The sequence below is a fragment of the Halichoerus grypus genome, chromosome 6 (genome assembly GCF_964656455.1).
Source record: "Halichoerus grypus chromosome 6, mHalGry1.hap1.1, whole genome shotgun sequence".
Taxonomy (NCBI): domain Eukaryota; kingdom Metazoa; phylum Chordata; class Mammalia; order Carnivora; family Phocidae; genus Halichoerus; species Halichoerus grypus.
In genome coordinates this window covers 38,468,355-38,492,352 of record NC_135717.1, presented here as the reverse complement: position 1 = coordinate 38,492,352, position 23,998 = coordinate 38,468,355, and the positions used below count along the sequence as shown (strand labels likewise).

General features: G+C 58.7%; 1 protein-coding gene and 1 long non-coding RNA gene across 2 annotated transcripts; both read left to right on the top strand.

The window, feature by feature from the left end:
* The first annotated feature begins 42 nt into the window (after window positions 1-42).
* LOC118530039 (brain-specific serine protease 4-like) lies at window positions 43-12,352 on the top strand. Its single transcript, XM_078074949.1, has 8 exons — window positions 43-3,459; window positions 4,099-4,125; window positions 4,413-4,584; window positions 4,823-5,100; window positions 6,174-6,331; window positions 6,830-8,334; window positions 9,031-9,159; window positions 9,379-12,352. The coding sequence occupies exons 1-6, from the start codon at window positions 3,378-3,380 to the stop codon at window positions 7,058-7,060; spliced, it is 948 nt and encodes a 315-aa protein (XP_077931075.1). The 5' UTR covers window positions 43-3,377; the 3' UTR covers window positions 7,061-8,334; window positions 9,031-9,159; window positions 9,379-12,352.
* A 4,890-nt stretch (window positions 12,353-17,242) lies between these two features.
* Window positions 17,243-23,796, top strand: LOC144382304 (uncharacterized). Its single transcript, XR_013448943.1, has 5 exons — window positions 17,243-18,659; window positions 19,539-19,652; window positions 19,847-19,930; window positions 21,030-21,326; window positions 22,693-23,796. It is a non-coding gene; the product is annotated as an uncharacterized LOC144382304 (long non-coding RNA).
* Window positions 23,797-23,998: the final 202 nt, after the last annotated feature.

The window sequence follows — 23,998 nt, the reverse complement described above, 5'->3', positions numbered from 1 at the left end:
CAGGCATCCGGCGCTTCATTCCTTTTTATGGCTGGGTAATGAGATAATACTCCATTGGGCGGGTGAACAGGCCACACTGTGTTTATCCATTCATCCACAGATGGACGTTGGGCTGCGTCCACTTTGGGGCTCTGTGGGTCCTGCTGCTGTGAATGTGGGGTGCAGGACATGTTGGGGGCGGGGGCTCAGGCACGAGGGCCACGTGTGTCCCAGCACCCTCTGCTGAGAGCCGTCAGCTGCCCCCCGCACCCCCGAGCGCTCGCCCCTGTGCCCACGAGCTGGTTGGTCCCTGGAACAGCCTCCCCACCTCTCCCCATCTGGTTCCCTGGAGCCCAGGTCAGAGTCACCTCCACAGAGAGGCCCCCCCCGCCCTGTGCCTCCCCTTTGCCACAGCTCGAATCTGCCAGTCCCACCCAACGGAGCCTTTGCTGGTGCTGTTCTGGGGGCTGGGATGACCTCCAACTGCACCTGTAAGACTCAGCCAGAGAGTGAGCACTGGAGTGAGCACTGTCCTGAGTTCCTGACACAATGGCCACCCTCCCCCCGCCCCCGGCCCCATCCCCTTCCTGGTTTGGCTTCCCCGGGACTTCATCACCCATCAGACTAAATGATTTCTTCCTATAGTTTATCCTGGCTTTCCTCCGGCGTCCCTGACACAAGGGCCGGGGTTGCTTTCGGTTTGCTCGCTGCAGCACGCGGCAGGCACTGGCAGATTGGGGTTGGGGATGAACGGATAGCCCAGTGCCGACGTCTGCCCTGTCTGAAATGGTGGTGGCGGGCCCCTGCTTCAGGGGCAGCATGGCCAGCTCTGCAGCCCCGTGCATCCTGCGCACCTTGCTGCACATCGTCGGTGGCCCTGAGATGGCGCCACGGCCACATGGCCGGCAGGATTGCGTGCCCAGGCGACGAGGTGCCCAGCCAGCACGCCTGGCATGGCTCCAGCATACAGTAGGCGCTCCGTAAATCTTTTGTTGAACGTTGGATCACGCCAAGGTCCCCACTCTCTGGGAACCGGGGAGCCGGTCTCTAGGGCCTTGCTTAGGGCCCGTGCCAGAGTCTTCATTGGCTTTTCAGGATTTCCTGTGGCACCTGCCAGGCCCTAGCCACCCCGTCCTGGGGACAGCGACATCTCAGAACACATGCCTGCCCCTTGGGTCACCTGGGCAGTGACCCAGGTGCCAGGAAAGGCTGTTACACAGAGGACACTGGGGAGGCAGCAGTCTGGACCAGTTCGGCCCGGCAGAATCCTCCAGACTCCCCTCGCCCTTGTCCCTGACTCCTCACCATCGTCACCTGCTCCGCCGCCCAGCCCCGGGGAGATGCGTGCTGCCTGAGGATAGGACCTGTGTCTTACCCACCGCTGTGTCCCACTGTCCAGCACAGGGCCTGGCATACAGCAGTTGCCCAGTAAATGCTTATCAAATGAGCTGGGGAGGCCAACCACCGTAGTTGCAGGGAGGAAGTGGGTTGGGGGAGCCTGAGGCTAGCCATGGAGTATAGGGGTGACCCAGGATCGGGGGCAGGTGGGGAGGGGAGCACCCACAGAACCAGCCCTCACCTTGGCCTCTGTGTGAGGGTGCTCTCCAGCAGCCCTCTCCTCCCAGTCCTGGGAAGAGCGCATCAGCTGGGGGCTGTTCGGGGCGGGCGGGGTGCGACAGGGGGCTTGCCCTGATGCGGAGGGGTGGTTCTGGCTGCAGTTTAACCCCTGGCTGTCTCCTGCCCTTCCCACCAAAGCAGGTTTGGCATGGGGGGCCAGTAAAACACCAGTGATCCTTTGTGATGTCGCAGTCTCCTGGGTAGGTGGTCCGTTGCTGACTCCCGCCACCCTTCCATCCTCGGGGGGAGGCAGCAGCCTCAGGGGGCCCCCCACAGGCTGTGGGGGCAGAACATGTTGGCCAAGCTGGGGAGCTCCAGAGAGGCCAAGGTGGTGTACCCAGCGGGGTGCACTGAGGGTCGGTGTGGAGGGCCCCCACCCCTCCCAGCCCCAGACTCCCCCTCTTCTGCGAGGAGCCCTCCTTCCTGAGTCTCTGCAAGGCCCACTCCCACTTGCCCTCCAGGCCTCTGTTTTGAGGTCCTCCATTTCTGGGCAGCCTTCACTGGCAGCCCCACCAGAGTCAGGTGCCTCCTTGGGCCCCTGAGACTCCCTGCCCCCCCGCACCTAGGACCTTGGGTGAAAACTATCCATCCTCTGGACCAAGAGCCTTCCGGATCTACTGTGTCCGGACCAGTCACCTGCCTCTGGATTGAGGTTCAAATCCAGGCTCCGCTTCTCCCCCCAGCTCCACCCCTCCCCCCCAGCCCCAGTTTCCTCAGCTGCAGAGTGGGAACGGTGGTAAGGGGATTTGAGGCTGAGATGCAGCGATGCAGGGCACACCATACGCTCCCGCTGTTTCGCACCGCTTCCCAGCACCTGGCTTGTTGATCAAATGAACAAAAGGACAGAGATACACAGTGAGCCTGCGCCCCCTGCTTGGGGTGGGGGCATCACAGGAGCAGGGAGCTGAGTCAGGGAGGAACTCGTGGGAACCCCGGGTCACAAGGTCTCATCTGGTGCATCCCCAGGCTCCCTGCTCCAGTGGAGCCTCGCTGCCCTCTGACCGGAGTGCAGGGGCCAGGCTGGGCGTGGGGGTGGCACCCCAACCCTGCCCAGGCAGCCACATCAGTCAGCCACCTGGGCACCGGGCTGCCCCACCTGGGCTTCCCTGCAGTCCAGGTGAGGGGTGAGTTGTTCGTCACCGAGTGACAGGACCCACATGACAGGCGGCCACTGGGGGCCTGATTCACAGCTTTCTGGGAAGTGAGTTAACGGGATCCCAGAGCCCAGGGCTCAGTCAGGTCTCCTGGCTGAGTCATGGTGGCCCCTGGAGGAAGGAGCCATTACTGAGCCTCTGGGCAACCCCCTTTTCCCCAAGACCCTGGGACCTTAGCAAGACCCCGTACCCTAGCCTCCAGCTGCTGCAGACCCAGACTTTCCCTTCCCCTCCCAAACTGGGGACCTTTCTTAGTCAATGTCAAGGCCATTGGCCTAGATCTCTGGGTCTGGGTCCTGTTCCTCCAGGGGGTAGATCCTGGGCCCACAGCTAGAGCCAGGGTCCTGAGCCCCTAAACCAGAGCCCTGAGTCCACTCCTCCAGGGCAGAGGTAGGGGTCTCCGCTAGAGCCCCCAGTCCCCTTAACGGCTCATTTCCTCCCAGCAGTCCCAGCCCTCCTGTGACCTACAGCCCGGGTGGCAGGGACTGAGCCACTCACTTACTTGGGGGACTGGTCCAACGGCATTCCACCTCCCAGGATAAAACCTGGGGTGACCTGTAGGGAAGTCTGCACACTCCTGTCACAGGCAGGACTGCTCTCCCAGCTGTGCCCGTGCCCCCACTGGCTATGGTAGTTTCCAGAACTCCCCCAGCCCAGGGTGGGGGCTGTCTCAGGATCTTAACCCCCCTGCTGCTTCTGGCTTCTGCAGGTGAGTCCTGAGGACCTGCCGCCCCTCCTTCCTCTGCCCCCCCCCCCCCCGGGCCACCCCCTCCCTTCTCCCTACTCAGCACCTTCCCGCCCTCTCTCCCGGCCCTGCCTGCACCCGGTCTCTGTGCCTCTCCCCCTTGCCTTCTGTGCTTCTTGCTCCTCTCTGCCATGTCCTGTGGCTGCCAGCAGGACTGCAGGACGCACTGAGGCAGGCGCTGGGCAGACCTGAACAGCCTCAGCCCTCCCGTTGCTGCCCCCTCCTCCTCGTCCTCCTCCTCCCCCTCCTCCCCCCTCCCTGCTCTTGGGTCCACACGCTTCTGTTCCAGGCCTTGGGCTTGGGGTTGAGAGGGTCTTGGGCCACAGACTTGGGTGTGGGGGGGAGCCTGAGAGGGTCAGGCATGTGCTCCCCGACTCCTCCGTGAGAGGCGCCCAGGAGTTAGCCGCCCTCCGTCCTCCACCAGGTCGTGGAATGGAGCACAGGTGGTGGGAGGGTAAGGCTGCAGCTTAGAGACAGAGCCCAAGGTTTCTGTCAGCCCTGCCCAGGCTCCAGGAAATGCCCCACGATGGGGGTCTGGGGAGCTGCCCTGGACACTGGGGGGCTCCTCTCCACTGGCCTGACCCTTCGTTCCCTTGCCCTCAGCCTCCCTCCATGCTGCCAAGATACCTGGTGAGTGGGGCCGCCCTGAGTGGTGGGGGCAGGGGAAGTCTGTGTCTGTCTGGGCGGGGGGCAGGTCAGAAGGGGTGGTCGGGCAGGAGCGGAAAGCAGGCAGCCAAGGGGGCCTGGAAGGTAGAGCGGAGACTCTTGAGTAGGAGAGGGGCGCAGGGCAGGGCAGCAGCAGGTGAGAGGCGTGCAGAGGGAAGGCCAGCCTGAGGGGAGGACCAGGGAAGAACAGCATGGGGCTGGGTGGGAGGCTTGGGCCCTGGGGGTGACAAAACGTGACCCTCCTCCACCAGCACCCCCAGCCTGTGGGAAGCCCCAGCAGCTGAACCGGATCGTGGGTGGTGAGGACAGCACTGATGCCGAGTGGCCCTGGGTCGTGAGCATCCAGAAGAACGGGACCCACCACTGTGCAGGCTCCCTGCTCACCAGCCGCTGGGTGGTCACCGCCGCCCACTGCTTCAAGGGGTATGCACGCCGGTCCTGCACTTGATACCCCAGGCCTCTTGCCCCGGACCCCGGGCTCCCCACTCAGCCCCAGCCTCCTGGTCTCTGTCCAGTCTCAGGGCCTCTCAGAGAGGAGAGACCCTGCTGCTTCTTGTGGGCCTCCATAAGCATGTTGTCCCCCAGACACTCCCTGACCCTTCCCAGCACCCCCCCCCCCAGGGTTCCTGACTGACCCTACCCCCTTTCCTCTTCCTGCCAGCACTCTGAACAAGCCATCCCAGTTCTCTGTGCTGTTGGGGGCCTGGCAGCTGGGGAACCCTGGCCCAAGGTCCCAGGAGGTGGGTATCGCCTGGGTGCAGTCCCACCCTGTGTACTCCTGGGAAGAGGGCTCCCGTGCGGACATCGCCCTGGTGCGCCTTGAGCACTCCATCCACTTCTCTGAGCGAATCCTGCCCATCTGCCTGCCTGATGCTTCCATCCGTCTCTCTCCCAACATGCGCTGCTGGATTGCAGGCTGGGGGAGCATCCATGATGGAGGTGCGGCTTCTCCCTTACTGGGTGGCCAGGGGTGGCTGGGGACAGAGGCTAGCAGGCTCCTGGAGACACAGGTACAGTGGACAGCAGAGGGTAGAGGCCAGAGGCATAGCAAAAGGAAAAAGACTCTTCTGACAACAGACACAAAAGAAAAAGTGAACTGCAGCCCAGAGGTGGGAAGTCTCAGAAAGCTAGATGGACGCTTGTAGGTCTCTTCTAGTTAAAAGGGATCTGTGATGATGTTCTGGGGTGGCAGCAGCCAGATGGACGAGGCTATTAGGTGATGGAGGAAAGGCTGGAAGGAGCATGTGTTGGGCCAGGCTGACTGTGGGGGAACAGGCATCTCCTGGTGGCAGCGTGCCATAATTGCAGGCGAAATTTCCAGAAGGACGTTGTGAAAATGAAATTGTCAGACCAGGTCTGGAAAACATCATCTAGAAACACAAGGCAGATAAAGTAAGAGGCAGAGAAGCAAAAAAAGATGATAGATAGATAATGGGGGGGGGGGTGGTTAGGAGGAAAAAGTTTAAGAAAAATGATTAACCACATTTCAGAAGAATTAAGAGAAATGACCCCAGGTGCCTGGGGATCCCCCTGAGTCCGAGGTTACAGGCAGCCTCCCCATAGACATCCTGCAGGGATCCTTCGAGAACTGGAATTACGGGCTGGGGGGGGGGGGGTCTACAGACCAACCCCAGGGTCTGCAATCCCCCTAGGGTTTGGGGGACTCCTCAGGTCCTGATAATCTCCAGCATGGGGTGATCATTTATTGAACACTTCCCTGTTCCAGTCCCCGTGCTGGACAAAGCGGTGCCTGAGGCAGGACAAGCTAGGACCAGTGGTTCTAACCATTTTGTGGGCCTCAGAAAGCTCTAAAGATTCAGGATCTCAGGATGCACACTTCTGTTCGGATTCAGTAGGTCCAGAGGTGGAGTCTTGGAATTCGGGTTTTCCACAGGCATTTGGGAGAGCCTAACAGGGTTGAGCCATTAGCCTTTGAGAACTGCCTCGGAGGGGGCCGTCGGGACAATGAAGAGAGGGTTTCCCAAGCCTGATCCTCTGCTCCCTGCCCCCAGTGCCCCTGCCTCATCCCCAGACCCTGCAGAAGCTGGAGGTTCCCATCATCGACTCAGAAGTCTGCAGCCTCCTGTACTGGCGGGGAGCGGGGCAGGGGGCCATCACCGAGGACATGCTGTGTGCTGGCTACCTGGAGGGGCAGCGAGATGCCTGTCTGGTGAGCACCCCACCTTCTTCCCATCACTGCCCGCTGCTCATCTCCCCAAGACAGCTGGGACCCGCGAGTCCCCCAGATGCCTACAGAGCCAGGCCTCCATCCTTCCGGCCGTACACCAAACATCTACTGAGCATCTTGGGTGTGCCGGACCCCGCTCTCTGGGAGCTTGCCTTCTCCTGAGGAGTCCCCAGAACCAGCTCCAGCCCCATCACTGTGGCAGTGGACAGCGGGTGCTGTGACGGTCCGCACCGGGCTCGGACACTGTAAGGTCCTGGTTGCAGTTCCTACTCTGCTACCCAGGATGCCAGTGTGGCTCGGGGGCTGTGAGCGCGAAGGTGTGGCACAGAGTGCTCCTCACCAGCAGTGAGCCCGCAGGCCTGTCCTCCAGGACAGAGAAATCCGCCCCCTGAGGGAACCCCTTGCCACCTGCTGTGTTGGGTCCTGGGCTCTGTCCAGCCCTGAGCCATGTGGGTCCCTGACCTTGCCTCCTCTCCGCAGGGTGACTCCGGGGGCCCCCTCATGTGCCAGGTCGAGGGCACCTGGCTGCTGGCGGGCATCATCAGCTGGGGCGAGGGTTGTGCGGAGCGCGACCGGCCCGGCGTCTACATCAGCCTGGCTGCCCACCGCTCCTGGGTGATGAGGATCGTGCAGGGGGTGCAGCTCCGTGGGCACTCACAGGGGAACGGGCCCACTCGGGGCGCCGGGCCGTCCCAGGGCCGCGTGCATTAGGGATCTGGGGAGACCGGCGGCTGCGGGGCCCCAGCCGCCCGACCGTGCGCCTTTCCCGTGCGCCCTTCCCGCCGTTGTAAGTGAGCCACCTGCCTCTGGGGGGCGCCCGCATGCCGGCACTGCCCTGCCCGCGGGAGCGCCTTTGTTTTCTGTGTGTATATATCCGTGCTGACGATTTTTACAGTTGTTTGTAGCCCTGCCCCCATATCTTATTTATTACAATTTCAATAAATTATTTATTCTCCCGTTCCTGTTTTTCCAGGTATGGGGACATTGGGAGGCAGGGGTACACTTGGGATTAAAATGCGGGCAGGTGGGTGTGAGTTTGTCTGATGGTCCTGCCAGGGACCTAGCTGTCCTGTCCACCTGTGTTTCGTCATTCCGACCCCTGGCCTTTGCACTTCTTTCCTATGCCCCCCTCCCACCGGGAGGCCACATAGAGAGGAGGCAGGAGGCCCCCAACCTGCCTGTTGGGTTTCCCAAACGGGGCTAGCTAGGAGAAACCCGCCCATATGACAGTGGGGTGTCCCCTCCCTCTCTCCCCTGAGAACCAGGTCTCCCGGATTCGGGCCGAGGCAGCCAAGTCCTCTGCACCCCCAGGAGCTGACGCAGGAGTGACTCACTGCTGATTCTGTGAGTCGTCCTGCAAAGACAGAGCAAAACAATGAGATGGCAGGTCTCTAGGCCTGCGACATGATGGGCTTGAGTCACCTGGCCTGGGCCCACGGGGTGGGAGCCAGTCCCGGACCACGGAGGGTCTGCCAGCTAACACCCCCCTTCCCCCAGGACTGCCTTGCCCCTTCCCCCTCCTCTGCAGCCTCTTGGACCCGCCCCTCCAGCCCCCCACGTCTGGGACCCCCTCCTCACCCACCTGGGGTTCCCTGCAACCGGTGCAATGTGCGGACTGAGGGCTCTGTGGTTGGTTTCAGGAGTCTGTGAACCTGATGGTGGTTCATACAAAGAGATTGGTTCTAAAAGAAAGTCAAGAAAACAGCTAGGTCCAGTCACGCTGAAGGACTATTTACAAAGTGTCTCCAGCTAGAAATTGTCCGTGAAGCGAGTTTTTGAGAAGGCAGCACAGGGTTTTGGCTGGCTTGCTGTTTGGCACCCTTTATGGGGAGTAGCTTCAGAAACATTTGCTTGTGTTGTTTTGATGACGTTGTGTCGTTACCAGATCACAGTAGATGCCTTGGGGTTGGTTTTATAAAAAAACAAACACCACACTGGCCTCCTGCTCATCTGGGAACCAGCCTGGGGAGTGAGCGGTGACTCAGGTGAGCGCCACATCCAAATCCTGGCCCTCCCCTTCGTGACCCAGGCCCCTCCTTACCTGCCACTCCCCCTGCCCCCTCTCCCACCTTCAGCCCCCCCTCCCTGGCTTGCTGCGCTGCCTCCTCCCTCTGTCCTCCGGATGCGGAGATCTGCCAGGGTGGTGATGGTGATGTCCCTGGGACACTCGGGTGGGGGCAGGTTCTCTCTCAGTTGGGCGGTGGGCCTCCGGGGAGCTCCTGAGCGCACCCTCCTGGAGGAGGCTGAGGGCAGGCTGGGCCCCAGAGTGGGGAACCAGCACCTGGGTCCCCACCGCAACAGGATATGCAATGACTCCTTCCTCAGGGCTGGGGGGGTCCAGGAGGTGGCAAGGGAGTCAGCCCCACACCAGCAGAGAAGCCCCTTTGCTCCCAGGTTGGAGCCGGGCCCAGGAACACACCCCAAATCTGGACCACTCCGGGTGGGCGACTCACTGCTTTGGTTCCACGGACCTGCCGCCGGGGACCACAGAGCCCCTGGGCCTGCTGGTGGTCTCCTCAGGAGAGGTCCCAGGGGCCCAGTGGGCAGGAGTCTCCACCTGCTGCAGCCTCCCACACAGAACAGCCCTTCCCAGAGCTCCCCAAGGTGACAAGTGTCATTCTAGCACGAGCTGCCTTAGCTGCAGGCTACTTGGTCTGTCCCTCCACATGCTCTCTCCTCAGATCTTTAATCCTTGAGGAGACGTCCACCCCCACACCTGGGACTCCACAGCGCTGCCCCCGCGTCCAGAGCAAGTGAGCACACACACACACTGAGCCCGGCTCTTCTGTGGTGGCAACCTCCTGTGCCTGGTAAGCCCACGCCTCTCCCTTGCTTCCTCCACCATCGAGACTGGAAAAGTGAAACGCTCACTTCCACAATCTCCCCCAGAGTTGCAAGAGCCTGTGGGACTGAGTGTTGGCCCAGGAGAGGGAAGCAGATGTCTGGTGGGTGGTTTCTTGGGAAGACAGCTTTTTCCTGATAAAAGGGACCTATTCAGCTAGCATCCTTTCCCATCCTCTACCTTCTAGTCTTGGATGTCGATGTGATGCTTAAACATCAGCAGCCATCTTATCACCATGAAGTGACAAGCTGCTGGGCGGAGTGACAGCAAAGCTTCAGGAGCTGTGAGTGTGAGGATGTGGCGGGCCCACTATCCAGTCTCCCAACAGCTGCCTCCCTCCATGTGTCTGTGCTTCTAAGCCGCTGCTGGTCGATCTTCTTTTACTTGCAGCTAATTGCATTCCTAAGTGATATACCTGCTTCAAACCTCTGTTTTAGAATAGTTTTAGATTTATAGAAAACCCTTTTTTTTTTTTTACAGAAAAGTCTTTTTGTTATTGTGAAAATGGTCATGTCAGATTTCATCAATCACACACGTTTGGAGTTTTTTTCAAAGATTTTATTTTTATTTTAAATTATTTTTTAAGAAGATTTTATTAGAGAGAGAGCATGAGTGGAGGGAGGGGCAGGGGGAGAGGGAGAAGCAGGCCCCCCCGGGCAAGGAGCCTGATGTGGGATTGGATCCCAGGACCCCGGATTCATGTCCTGAGCCGAAGGCAGATGCTTAACTGACTGAGCCACCTAGGCGCCCAAGATTTTATTTTTAAGTAATCTCTACGTTCAATATGGGGCTCGAACTTACAACCCTGAGATCAAGAGTTGCACAATCCACCAACTGAGCTGGCTAGGCGCCCTGCACATTTGAATTATCTAAAGTTCGAAGGCTTTGAGCTCATCCCTGCCCACAAGAATTCTGGACCTGCAGAGGGTCCCCCCACTTAGTTTCAGGGGTCCCCAGGATGTAAGAATTTATCCAAGAATAAGTCATTTCCTTGTCTCTTTTCCTGCTTCAAGTCTCCTCATCAGTGCTGTCACCCACCAAGGCACCTGAAGGAGTCTTACCGTTGCCCCGGCTGACGGTGCCCTGGCGAGCTCACCAGCGTCCATGCCAAGTGCACCCTCCCCAAATTCCCCAGATGGCCCTGGCAGTCTGGGGTTCCACACGGAGGAGGAGAGAATGGCCTCTCCCAGCTCCAAGCCGCACCTTGCCCCCTGCACCCAGGTGGTTGTGCTCAGAAGGTCACAAGGTTGCTCGTGGACACGTCCCCTCGGGCTGTGCGTCTGATTTCCTGTCAGTCATGCATAGGCAAGCCAGGACAAATGAGTTTTCAGAGGCTCAGCGCTCTCCAACCTTACGGAGAGGGTCGTCCCTTTCACAGAGCAAAGTCCGCTTTGCAGGCTCCTCCTGGTCCCCCAGCGTGTGCACGATGGCCGCCGCCGTGCTTCCGCCCTTCTTCACCTGCGGGCGCTCACACCTGGCTTGTACCCCTGGTTTCGAAGCTCCGCGACCATCCATACAGGTGACTCCCCGAGCTCTCCCCAAATGGCCCCTGGGCCCCTCAACCTTACCGAGACCCCAAGTGAATCCTATTTTCCCCTCTGTCAGAATTTCCCATCCCAGCAAAAGGCAGGAGCCCGTCCTTCCAACAGCTCAGTTTGAAAACCCCAGAGGACGGACACCCCCACGTGCTGGCGGGGGCCCCGGGCGCCGGTGGGAACACGGCGTGGGGCGGCCTCTGCGCAAACCGGGCGACCGTTTCCCGTGCAGCTGACCGACTCCTAAAATTTACCCAAGAGGGAAGAAAACCTACAGGGACCCTGCACACAGACATTTATAGCAGCTTTATTCCGAATTGGCAAACGCACTGGAAACCCATGTGCCCTCCGGCTGGCAGTTGGAAAAACACACTGTAGGGCGCCTGTTCGGGAGACTTCTGCTCAGCAAGCGAGAGGAGCAGACCGCACACAAGGCCCGCGGACACCCAGTGCAGCACGCTGAGGGGACCAGCCAGGCTCCGGAGCCACAGGGACAGAGAGCAGATGGGTGGCTGCTGCGGGCTGTGCTGGGGGAGCTCGCGGTCGCTGAATTTTCCTGTGTGTAATTACACCTCCACCAAAATGATTTAAAAACAACACAAACATGTGGAGGCCTCCTTGCCTCCTCGCTTTCCCTCATGGTCTACATTCAAGCCATCAGCAGACCTGTTGGTTTTACTGCGTCTCGGAAATATGTCCAGATGTGTCCACTTGTTCCTGTGCTGGGCCCAGCTGCCCTCCGCACGATCCTGCATTTCAGCAGTGGCCTCCTCGCTGGGCTCCCTGCTTCTGCTGTTGCTTCAGCAGCCGCAAGACTGGCTCTCTCCAAACCTAAGTAACATGTCACACTCCCATTCAGAACCCTCTGCTGGCTTACTTTACTCAGAGGGAATGACGTTGTCCTTCTGGCCTCCCCGCCCCCTCCCCCTCGTTGCTGGGGAGCTGCAGCCACAGGGCTCCCAGCTGTGCTCCGGAACACCACAGGCACTCTCCTGCCTCAGGGCCTTTGCACCTGCAGCCTCCTCTTCTGCCACATGACTGCAGGCTCCTGCCCCCACTTCCTAGGGAACTGCACTCAGATGCTAAGTCACCATCCTGTTCACAAGAGCAGTGTTGCCTCCCTCCCCTTTTGCTTCTTTCTTTGCTCTCTTTTTTCCGGGACATTTATTACTATTTAACATACTACGTTGCAGGGTGTTTCAGTCACCCCAAAATCCTCCCTGTGCCCCTTCCTGGTCAGCTCCCCTATCCCACCTCCCGGTCCCCAAGTGACCACTGATCTTCCTTCTGTGCTTCCTAGCGTTTTAGGTAAATGGAATCATCCAGCATGTGCTGTCTTGTACCTGGCTTCTTCAGCCTCAGTGGGATGTCTTGGGGGCCGCCCGGGCTGTGGCGTGTCTTCATTGCCGGTGGTGTTCCTGTGTGTTCCCGGGAGACCACAGCGCTGAGAGCCTTCACCCATTCTCATGTTGATGGGCATTCGGGTTGTTTCTGGGTTTTGGCTATTACCCATCAAGCTGCTGTGAACACTTGGAAGTTTTTATGTGGACATATTTTCATTTCTGATGAGCCAACCAACACCCAGGAGTGGAATAAACTGTGTATGTTTCACTTTTTTTTTTTAAAGATTTTATTTATTTATTTGAGAGAGAGCACGAGACAGGGAGAGGCAGAGGGAGAAGCAGGGAGCATGATGTGGGCTCGATCCCAGGACCCCAGGATCATGATCTGAGCCGAAGGCAGACGCTTAACCAACTGACCTGGGTGCCCCTGCATATTTAACTTTTAAAGAAACCACCAACTCCTTTCCCAAGTGATTGTTATCGTCTGACCTACCTGCCAGCATCATGGAAGGTAAGGGTCCCAGCGTCTCCAATCCTCACCTCCTGATGAGAGCCCTCCTAGCCGGGGGGCCGGGACGGCCGGGGAGGGGGGTGGGCTGCCATGGTATCTCAGGTGGTCCCACTTTGCGCTTATCTGATGACTCATGGCGTGCGGCGCCTGCTCCTAGACTCATGTGCCCCTCGTATTTCTTCTCTTGTGATTTGCCTATTCAGACCTTTTGCACTTAAAAATTTTTGGTCTGATTATTGAATGGTAGGACTTCTTTATTCTGGCTGTAAATCTTTTGACAGAGCAATTACATATTGTAGAATCTCTCTTTATTTTTGTAGAAAATGTAGATATGCGTTTTATGTCTTCTTCCTCCTATTTTTTAGTTATTCATTTTTATTGTGTTTTACAGTTGTATTATTATATTTTACAAAAGTATATGCTTATGGTCTTTTTAAGGTTCCCAGAGCCGATTCCAGCATGGTGGGGGGCGGGGCTCCTCAGATACCACAGGGTGCCCAGAATTCAGCTCAGTTGTGACACCGTCCATCCAGGGACAGCGTCAGCCCCACAGGTGAGGGGCTCAGCCCACTCCCACCCCAGACGCCAGTCCCCAGTCCTGGGCTTTTGATCACAGCCATAGAGTGGAGGGTCCCTCCCCCGTCCGTCCCTCCCCTCCAGCCCTTCCAGTCCGCTAGCGCGGCTCACAGAGCTCAGGGAAACATGTACTTTCCCCGCTTATGGATGGATTGGACCATGTGAGCACAGGGGACCAGAGGCTGCCTGAGGGCCAGGGAGAGAGCAGCCCTCCCTGATGCCTTCATCTCTGACTCCCGTCACGGAAGGGACACAACTGAGTGTCCTGCCCCCCGGTTGTGGGATTGCTGACAGCGGCCCGAGCAGGTCAGGACCGCGAATGACCACAGTAGACCACGAACAAGTCGTCCTTTACCCCAGGGAGTCTGAGAAGCATTTCTCCCGCACCTGCTCAGGAGTGGTCACAGCATGTCCTGGCAGCTTGGGACAGTCTAGGGTGATGCCTGTCCTGCTGGGATTATCATTAAAAAGAAATCACAGGCCCCAAATGGTGTCACTTAGGCCAAGTCTCCCACCTGGAGTTTAACCCCTGACCTGCTTGCCTCCCCCAGAAACAGTCTTAAGCGGTGGGTGGGGGGCTTTCTGGCCGGAACCATTGAGGTCATCTGTCCCCGCAAGCCTGGCCATCCCCCAAAGAAGGTATGGTAAGCCACCTTAGACCCCTGTTCTGCCCTGGAGGGAAAGCGGCCTTGCCTGGAGCCATCCTCTCTTTCCTTCTGCTGTTCACTCCTTGCCCGCCCCCCTTCTTGTGAACAATCTCCATTTTGTACAACGCAGAGCTCCCCACGGCCAGACCCATGCATCGCTGATAAAGCCAATCCAGTCTTCACATTTACTCCATGGGATTTTGTTTCTTAATATGATCCGTGCTCTCGTAAGTGTCCCAGGAGCTGGATAAATTATGTAGTCCGCCCAAAAGTGACTCAGCTGAACCAAGGGCCCCCGGGCCCCTTGGAGCCCCCTGATTTTCAATCTCTGTCCCCCTGCCCCAGTCACCATGGCCACCAGCTGGCCACTTAGCACTGGATCTCCCAGCTCTGGCCTGTGGCACACCCGCCACCTCCCACCCTCCCTGCCAGCGAAACAGGGGCAGCCCCCAGGGGCCCTGGTAACCATTAACCAGCTTGAGGGCCAGCGCCCTCTGGCCCTGTGTCCGAAGCAGGGACACGACCATACCTGTGGGAGCCGGCTCAGTATTTGGGCATTCGCGCACCCTCTGTCACAATAACCTCCCTCGGCCTCTGTGAGGCCTGGGGGACCTGCTTTCAGTCCAGTTGGCCCACTTCGGGGTGGGGGGTCGGGCAGCCACGGTGTCCCGCATGCCCCTCCCCTCCCTGGAGGTGGCTGTCTGGAACATTCCAGGGAGGAGTTCAATGTCAGGAGCTTGGGGCTGACTGGACTCGTGAGCCCTGGTGGAGGGAGACGACAGGGCAGACGGGATGGTCCTGAGGCATCGGCCCTCCGGGGGCCAGACCAGCCCCAGCAGCCTCCTGGGAGCTGAGAGCCGCCTGCTGCCCAGAAGGCTTGCTGCCTCAGCCACACACCCTGGGAGCTCGGGAATGTTCCCTGGCCCTGCGGAGTGGCCCTCAGAGCCTCTCCTCTGCTGTCCCTCCCCCACCCCCTCCCCTCTGCCTCCTGGGCCCTGCAGAGTCCCACAACTTTCTCTCGCTCATCACTTCCCTGTGCTCTTTTGCTAAACTCTCCAGCTCGTCACTCTTCACGAGGACCCTCACTTCAAAGTCCCTCACTTCCTCAGCCTCTGTGCTTCACATTTGATGATGGCCATTTCCCAGCGTGAGCCCAACCACCCAGGAGCCGCAACTCACTGCCCTGGGCCGTGGTGCCATGCAGCCCTGTCCCCGGGGCCTCCTGCCCCATGTCCGTCTGTGTGTGTGTGCGCGCGCGTACACGTGTGTGTGCACTGGACAGGTCTGTGTGTGCTCGGGGAGCCCAAACATTCAGGGCGGTAGGCAGTGAGACTACTCAGCTCCTGCCCCCAGGGGCGACTCCCGAGCCCCCTCCCCTCCCAGCCTCCCACCTCTGCCAAGGCCAGTGAGAGGGAAGGAGCCCGAACCAGCAGCCAAATTCACAGGGAGATTTTCCCAGCCGGCCACAGGACTGCAGCACAGACACAAGCCTCTTTGTCTTCTGTGCTTTGGGCCCCCCCAGAGGTGGTATGTGGGGAGGATTTAGAAGACTGACCTTTCTGATTAAAACGCTCCACCCGACCTCCACTGACTGCAGCAGACAAAGGAGGTTCTCTTGTGCCTGGTGTGGGGGAGGGGTGTGGGTCCTGGTGCCTGGTGTGGGGGAGGGGTGTGGGTCCTGGTGCCTGGTGTGGGGGGAGGGGTGTGGGTCCTGGTGCCTGGTGTGGGGGGAGGGGTGTGGGTCCTGGTGCCTGGTGTGGGGGAGGGGTGTGGGGCCTGGTGCCTGGTGTGGGGGAGGGGTGTGGGGCCTGGTGCCTGGTGTGGGGGAGGGGTGTGGGGCCTGGTGCCTGGTGTGGGGGAGGGGTGTGGGGCCTGGTGCCTGGTGCGGGGGTGGGGGGGCCCCCTGCCCTGAGGAGGCGGGGTGGGATGCTAGCATGGAGGATATTCATTACCTCCTTAGCCCCTAGTTGTCGTGCATACCCCTGCACAGCTGAATGTCTCTCAGGGGCACTCCCCACCCATGACTGATGAGTCCGTGGACTCTGGCAGGCCCTGGGGCTAGTGACACCTCCCAGAGACAAGTTAGGGCCAGGAGCCACACAGCTCAGTGTTGTATAAGAAGAAACAGTTGGTGGCCAACACGTAGCGTCTGCTGGGGTTGAGCTGGTACATGGATAAGGAAGTAGTTATATTTACTCGAATGTTCCTGAAGGCTGACTTTGGCACAAAGGCCAACTCTGAGGAGCAGGAACCGGGTACAGGTTAAACAGTCCCTTCAGCTGGCCCCTGGGTTCAGGTCTGGCATGGACCTCATCTCTGAACTTGTCGTGAGTCACTGAGAAGAAATTCACAGGTAGTGGAAACCAGCCTGCGAGAACCCCGTGCCGTGGAGTGCTGAAGCCCTGGGCACGTGGGGCGCGGGGTCCCCCAGGAAAACGGGAGCGTAGTGCCCACCCCGCAGGTGTGTGCCGGGGTTGAATGAGGGAAGGCTTGTGAAGCCACCGAGCATCAGGCCTGGCCCCAAGCAGGTGCGTGACGGATGTTAGCATTCCTCCATGCATCCGTCCACCCCCTTGTTCCGGGAGAAAGATCCGTACTGACAAGCGTGCACACAGCACGAGCTGCACTTGGAGGCCGGTGGCCTTCAGCACAGAATTGCTCATCACCATGGAGACCGGTGCACCCTGACCCTGCCCGGCGCCGGAGCCTCAGCTCACACACGACCCCCTGCAAACACCTGGGGCTGTTTCTCTCGGCTCTCCTGTCATGTTTCAAGTTGCCCCTGGCAACTTTTCTTTCTGGAACCCTCTCGTCCTCAGACAGGTTCTCTCTTCCCTAACGCCAGCTTCTGTCGCCAGGTGTCCTATTTATCAAACTTAACCCTTTTACATGCCTAAATCCATTTTTTTTTTTAAGTTTATTTTTCAGTAATCTTTTTTTTTTTTAAAGATTTTATTTCTTTATTTGACAGAGAGAGACACAACGAGAGAGGGAACACAAGCAGGGGGAGTGGGAGAGGGAGAAGCAGGCTTCCTGCTAAGCAGGGAGCCCGATGTGGGGCTCGATCCCAGGACCCTGGGATCATGACCTGAGCCGAAGGCAGACGCTTAACGACTGAGCCACCCAGGTGCCCCTATTTTTTAGTAATCTTTACATCCAATGTGGGGCTTGAACCCATAACCCTGAGATTAAGCATCACACGCTCCTCCGACTGAGCCAGCCAGGCACCCTTGCCTAAATGCATTTTAAAACCCTGGAAGTTGGGGCGCCTGGGTGGCTCAGTCAGCTAAGTGTCTGCCTTTGGCTCAGGTCATGATCTCCAGGTCCCAGGACCGAGTCCTGCATCGGGCTCCCTGCTCAGTGGGGAGACTGCTTCTCCCTCTCCCACTGTAGCCCCCCTGCTTGTGCTCACTCTGTCTCTCTCTAATGAATAAATTTAAAAAAAAAACCTTAAAAATAAATAAATAAAACGAACACTGGAAGTAGATACATCGAAATGCTGACAGTGGATATCTCTGGGTAACGGGACTTCTTTTCAGTATAGCTCTCTATTCCCTAATTCCTGCAGTGTACGTGGATGACTTTGGTAACAGGAAAAAATATTATACAATTACATTTCATGGAAGAGTTGATTACGATTTCTATTCCCTCTCCCCCGGCTGCCAGTTTTTTGCCATTTTGGGAGCATCTGAAATGTCTTTAGTCTCTTCATCGAAGGACTTTTGCATCACGGTAGCAGGGACATTCCAGACTTCAAATGAGAAAGTTAAGGCCTCAGAGAAAATCCTTCTTCCCCAGAACAGGCACACCGGCGTGCACTTCTGCCCCGAAGCGTGAGCCCAGGCCGGAGCAAATGGAGCAGGGAATGGGCTGGAGTTCTCCTTTACTGAGTTGTCAGCGAGTCACTAGATCCTCTCTTCACCTCACACACCAAGGTAACAGCCAGAAGGAAAAGGGAGGTCAGTATAAAATACCAAACAACTGGGCAAAGGTTTGGTGTGAGACAGCCCAGAGGAAGACAAGGGAGCTGGTAACAGATGCAGAAAGACGCCCAGGAGCGGCAGTGACCGGGTGGCCTGTCGGAGGCCGACAGTGCCGAGTGTTGGCACGAGCGTGGAGCACCTGGAGGGCTCGGGCACAGCTCTCGGGAATTCAGAACCTTGGAAAGCTGTCTCGCCATTTCTTCTAAACTTAAACCTACACTGACGGTGTGAGTCATCGATCCCACGGTGAGACGTTTGCCCAGGATGAATGGAGACAGATATGTCACAAAAATTCATGCACGCACGTTCACAGAATCTTTATTCCTAATGGCTCAAACAGCCCCCGTGTTCGTTGGCCGGTACGCGGATAGATAACCACTGCTCAGCGGTAGAAGGGGAAGGAACTGGTGAAGTACAGATCACACAGACGAACCTCCGAACCCTAACGCTGGACGAAAGAAGCCAGACACAGAGGAGCACATACCATCTGATTTCGTTTATTTGAAATTTTAGAAAAGACAACACCAATTTATAGTGACCAAAAAACAGATCAGTGATTCTCTGGAACTGCATTTGGGAGGAGATGGACTCCAGGGGCCCTGCGGGGGTGACAGAAACTTCCTTCATTTTGAGTGTAGTGGTAGTTACACCGGTGGATGTTTGTCAAATTTTTATCAAACTTCACTATGAACATAGATGCGTTTTACTGTGTGGACAGTGTACCTCCAGAAAACGGAGTGGGAAACGAAAACAGGAAAACTCAAAAAGAGTGCAGCTGACCCTCAACACCGTTGCGGGCCCGTGACCTAACTAGACAAAACCGTGAACGGACACAATAGCAGGAAGCAGACTTCTCTGCGCAGCGTGTCTAAGGTCAGTCAGACCAGTGAGGAGGTATCGGGAGTGAACGCTTCGTGGGTTTGGGGTCCGGGGCTTCCGTCGCAGTGATGAGGAACGTCTGGGGCTAGATGGTGGTGCTGATACCACACGGCACTGCTCCGGCGCTAAATGTCGCGGCGGTCTATACTTTAAAATGGCTTAAAGGGCAAACCCTATGTGTATCTTACCACGATAAAAATATCCGCCAGCCTCGTACAGCAGTGAATTGATGTGGAAAACATCACAGAACACCTCCTTTGCTGGAAAGCCCCAGAACAATGGGGTCCGGGGTCAGGGAGCGGGAGCCCAGAGACGATACTCTGTGCCCAAAGGCACGCCGGGGTGGGGGCTCAGACCTCCAGCTCTGAGGTTTGGAGCTCCAGGGAGATGGACCCCACTCTGGACCCCCATGAGACTCACGTGGGGTGAAAGGGAGAGGTGCGCCCCTCAGAGAGTGGGGTGCAGGACAGACCACAGCACCTAGCCCGTGGTTCTCAGCCTTGGCCTACTGCATTTTGGGGCCAGAGAGTTAGGTTTTGCGCATGTGTATGCGGGGGCTGTCCTGTGCATTGGATATGTACCAATGTCTCTTGTCTCTATCCCCTCAAGGTCTGGACACCTACCCAGTTGTGACAACCCAAAATGTCTTCTTACATGGGCAGAGGCCCCTGGGGGCACCACTGACCCCAGGAGGGAACCACTGCTCTAAGCAAAGGGGGTTGGTCCTAGCCTTGGGAAAATCCGTGGCCCTCTCCATAAAACTGAGTCCCCCGTGACGGAGAGTCTCCCCAGGGGCAGGGTGGGCCTGCCCGGCCTGCAGGAGCTGCCCGTCTATAAAACACAGCTTCTTACCAAATCACCCTCTGTCACCAGAGGAATCCCTGTGATCAGCTGGTTCTCTTGGATGGGTCCCTGCAGCCTCCTGACCGACACAAGGCCCTGGAAAAGGCATGCGAACCCCTCGCTGAGGACCCTGACGTCTGGCCGGTAGGGACGTGCTAGCTGGCTGTGGGTTTCCGGCTCCTCACCCACGAGCACAGGTTTGGGGCTCTGTTCGGGCCTGGGCCCATGTTTGCCTGGGGATCCCTGCTCCACCGTGTGGAGGGCCCCACCTATTAGTTCCCCCCCTGGGGTCCTAGTTGGCTCATCTGTAAAACAGGGCAAACATCTCTTATTCTCAGTAGGAGCAGACGAGATGGTGGCCCAGCACTCGGCTCGGTGATCGGCCCATGGTGACAAAGAAAGCTCGGGCCGCCTGATGGCAGGTATAGGCCCTGGCCTCGGCCAGACCCGCTCCTGGCCCTCCCTCCTTCCTTCCAGGAAGCTGCCTCAGGGAGGCGGAAGGAAGGGACCTGAAAGGGCAGCCAAACCCACAAAAGGGTTTCCAGCCTGGGCCTCGGCCTGTGGAACCACAAGCCCTTTGTCTGCCTCCTCTTGGTGCCCTTTTCCCGAGAGCTGCTCGCCTGAGGGCTTAGCTGGCGGTTCTGGAGGCCCTGCCCTCTGCCCCCACCCCTGGCATCCCAGCAGCCCAAGGGGAGTCTCTCCCAGGCCTTGGGGGGAGCTGCTCATCACCCCGGCCACCTCCCTGGGTTGGCTGCCCCTTCCCCTCAGCTAGAAGTGCCGGGGTGGGAGTGCCCGGCACATCCCACGGGGACGAATGGGTTGTGCCCCTGGGTGGGCGCATTGGATCAAGCTAATGGTGCACGTGGCCGCAAGCTGGGAGACCTTCGGGAGAACCAGGGCCAGGGAAAGGGCAGAAGCTGGATGGGAGTAATGAGGAGCCCGGGGGCGCCCAGAGCCGGGTGGCAGGTGTCCCTCCTCTAGCATCTCTATGCGGGGGGGGGGGGTGGTAATGGGCAGCAGCGGCAACAAGGGTCATGCTCAGAACTTGTCCCTGGGATTGAGTCTGGCCTTGGCCACTAACTCCCTGAGTGACCTCGGGCAAGGTGCTAAATGCATCTGCGGCTGATTCTTCAGCTGTAAGATGGGAATAAAGCAGGGATGTGATGCCCGAGTGCTGGGACGGCAGGTGTTTTATGAGTCCCTGGATGGTGCAGCGGGGAGGGGACCGCTTTTAGAGGGAACCTAAAAAGAGCTTAGGCAAGTCCACCCAAAGGCAGAAGAAGTGGGGCCTCCTCACATGTTCTTCTGCTCTAGGCAGGTGCTTCGGCGTCTTGCCCCCTTGAGGCGCGCATCTCAGGCAGGGCCTGTCTGCTTTCTTCCTCCCCACGTGCCCAGGGCTGTTGAGGGCTGGGGGAGCCCCAGCATTTAGGATGTAGTTATACTTTAAAAAAATGCAATGTTTGATATTTACTTCAGTAAAAAATTGTTTATCTGAAATCCTGAAATTTGTTTATCTGGCAGCCCTCCTTGAGAGCAGGAATGAGCTGGGGTTAGGAGCAGCCTGGAGCTGGGCTGGAAGACCATCGGGCCATCTCTGTCTCTTTTCTGCTGTTCTGTGTTCATCGGTCTTCCTCTCCCGCTCGAGAGTGAAGGCTGAAGCTGGACACGGCTGCCCCGTGGCTCCTGGGGACACGTGACAACACGGAGCACACGCAGGGCCTGACTTGCCCGTCTCCGGCTAAGAATAACTGCTGCATCTTGGGCCAAGGCCCATCTCTGGTCCACCGGGCTCCGTGCGGCTGCCTCAGCCTCACCCAGGTGCGCTGGGGGAGGGGTAGTGGTGAGCGGGCACCCCCTGCAGGTGGAGGGCCCGGTGGGAAAGCTGCCCCCCCGCACCCCCTTTGAGTCTTGCTCCACCAGTAAGGCATGAGGCCTTGTCCATGAGGCCTGTCCCGGCAGCTGGTACGGAGGGGGAGGGAGCAGTCCTGAGCTCGGGTCTGAGGACAGGTGGACGGAGCGCCTGTCCAGGAGACCGACGTGTGCTTTCTGAGCGGGGGCGCCCCAGCCACTGGAGGGCTGTTCCACAAGGGGAAGAGCTGACCACTTCTGAGGGACGAAGCTGGGTAGACAGCAGGAAGGACTTCCTAGCTGGGGGGGGCGTAGAGGCCAGGCAGGTGTTGAGGGAGATGGTGGTTTGGGAAGCCCGCCTCCTTCCTGGCATCCAGCAGAGGTTTGGGGCTCCCCACACCCCACAATACGGGGCCTCCAGAGGCCACATGCCGGTGTTGGTGCTGTGGATAGGCAAGCACGTCACCGCGGGGGCCACCAGGCGCCTGCCCCAGGCACCTGCGCTGGAGCACCCCCAGGGCACCAGGCCACCCCCCGGGCACCCAGCCTCAGGCTCCAGAACGCAGCTCCCATCCGCCCCGCTGACGGCCCACGCAGTCTCTCCTGCCTCTCGGAACCGGCTTCATGTGGGGACTGACCCGAAGGAGCTGTGACCTCAGGGTCCCGCCCTGGTGACCAGACAGCCAACGATGACCCATGACCCACGTGCGGATGGCCACTCAAGGAGGCCACCTGCTGGGTTCTGACAGGGGCCTGTATCCCCTGGCCCAGAGATCAGGTGACCCCGGGCTGGTACGAAAGGCCAGGCCAGAGCGCCCCTGAGTGCTTGTTAAATAAGGGTTCACACAACTGAACCCGCATGGTCCCTGTCACCAAGGGGAGTGGGCCCTGGGTGCCCCAAGCCCCCTCGCCCCGGTTCTGGCCCCCTGTGGTGCACTATGCAAGTCTCCACAGCGCCGGGGTGCGGGCCGCCCAGGCAGGGCTCCGTGAGGAAGAGGCACGCAGTGCTCGCCGGGGGACTATGCAGCACTTCCTGGGAGCCGGCTCACAAGCCAGGGACTGTGCTTTGCACTCAGTGGGCACGACTGCCCTGAGCTGGCCCCTTACCCACCTCTTCCTCCTCTTCCTCGGTTCCCCACCCATCCTCCTCTCTTCCTGTCTGATCCTGGCCACGAGGCAACGACTGCTCTCCCTCTTCAAGCTGACACTGTCCCATTTCTGACCATCCTCATGGCCATACGGGGTGGGGGGTGTTGGGAGGTAGGGTCCCCCCTTGAAGCTGCCAGCCTGTGAAAGTGGTCAGGAGTCTCATACTGAAAACAGATTTTCCTGTTAGCGGTCCAGGGGCAAGAAGTGATACACTGGAGCTCGCCCTTGGGCCCAGGAGAGCAACCCCCAGCTTCTCCACGACGCCGGAGGAAAACAGCTAGATGCGCTCATCACAATGTGTCCTCACGTGTGTTCTCCAAATACCCTTTACTACGACAGATCACGTGGCACGTCTGAAAACAGCCATAATTTTGAAGTTGGGACAAGTGTGAATTTCAAGATATTTGGGACAACTGTCATCGTCAAGGTCACGGGCACTGCTGATGAGCTGGGTGAGGTCACACTCACATGTGAAGGAAACACAAAATTTCCAGTAGAAAACAATGAAAATAAACAGGTGACTTTTTTTCCCCCCAGCCAAGTTCGTGGATTCTCTGAAAGTTGCCCATGGACCCCAGGTGAAAACCACAAAATGGGTCCCAACCAGCATTTAAAGGATAAGAAGCAGAACAGAGAAAAATGTCAGCATGTGTCTGGGGTTCCCAGCCCAAGCAAACCCCAGCCTTCCCACTTGCTGCTGTGGGACCCAGGCCAACCCGCTGGGCTCTCTGTGCCTCAGTTTGCTCATTTTCCAGATAGGAGCCACTGAAGGCCCGTGCCCACAGGGGGCAGTTCAGGTGCAGCCGGACCCAGCACCCCGCACCAGCAGCCAGCGTTTGGCTGTGTGCGTGCTCGGTGGCAGGGTGCAGAATGCATCTTCCCGCGGCCACTGCCCTGATGTTTGCAAGCCTTGTCGCTGGAGGTCCCTGGGACTCAGATTCCGGGCTCGGGTTGGGGCTACAAAGAACGGGCAAGGTCTCGGGTCTGCATTAATTCCCCAGGCTGCTATCACAAATCACACCTCCCGGAGCCCTGTCTTCAGCTGCCTCTGGCCCTCGCCTTCGCGCACACTGGTTGCTCTGCCCAGAATGCCCTCCTTCCCTTGTCTCTACCGGACCAGGTCTCCCTCCGCCTTCAGGCCCAGAAGCTGCCTCCTTCAGAAAGGCTTCCCTGCAGCACAGCCCCATCGCCCTGCCTCTACGCAGGTGCCCACACACGATGCCCTACATGTGTCCCCGTCAATGGAGAGGCCACCACCTGCTTCTGCCTCCACCCCCTACAGGGTGCCCTTCAGCTGGACACCTGGCCTCTTTTAACCATGAGTGCCCGGGGGAACCCGGGCCCTGGCAGATGTGTGCTGAGCGAGCGAGGAAGTGAATGGCTGGGCTTCCCTGAGGCCCGTCACATACTCAGAGAAGACCGGGACTGAGCCTGGGCTGTCAGAGGCCAGCTGGATGGGCTTGGGGGAGGGGCGGGGTGGAGGGTGACCTGGG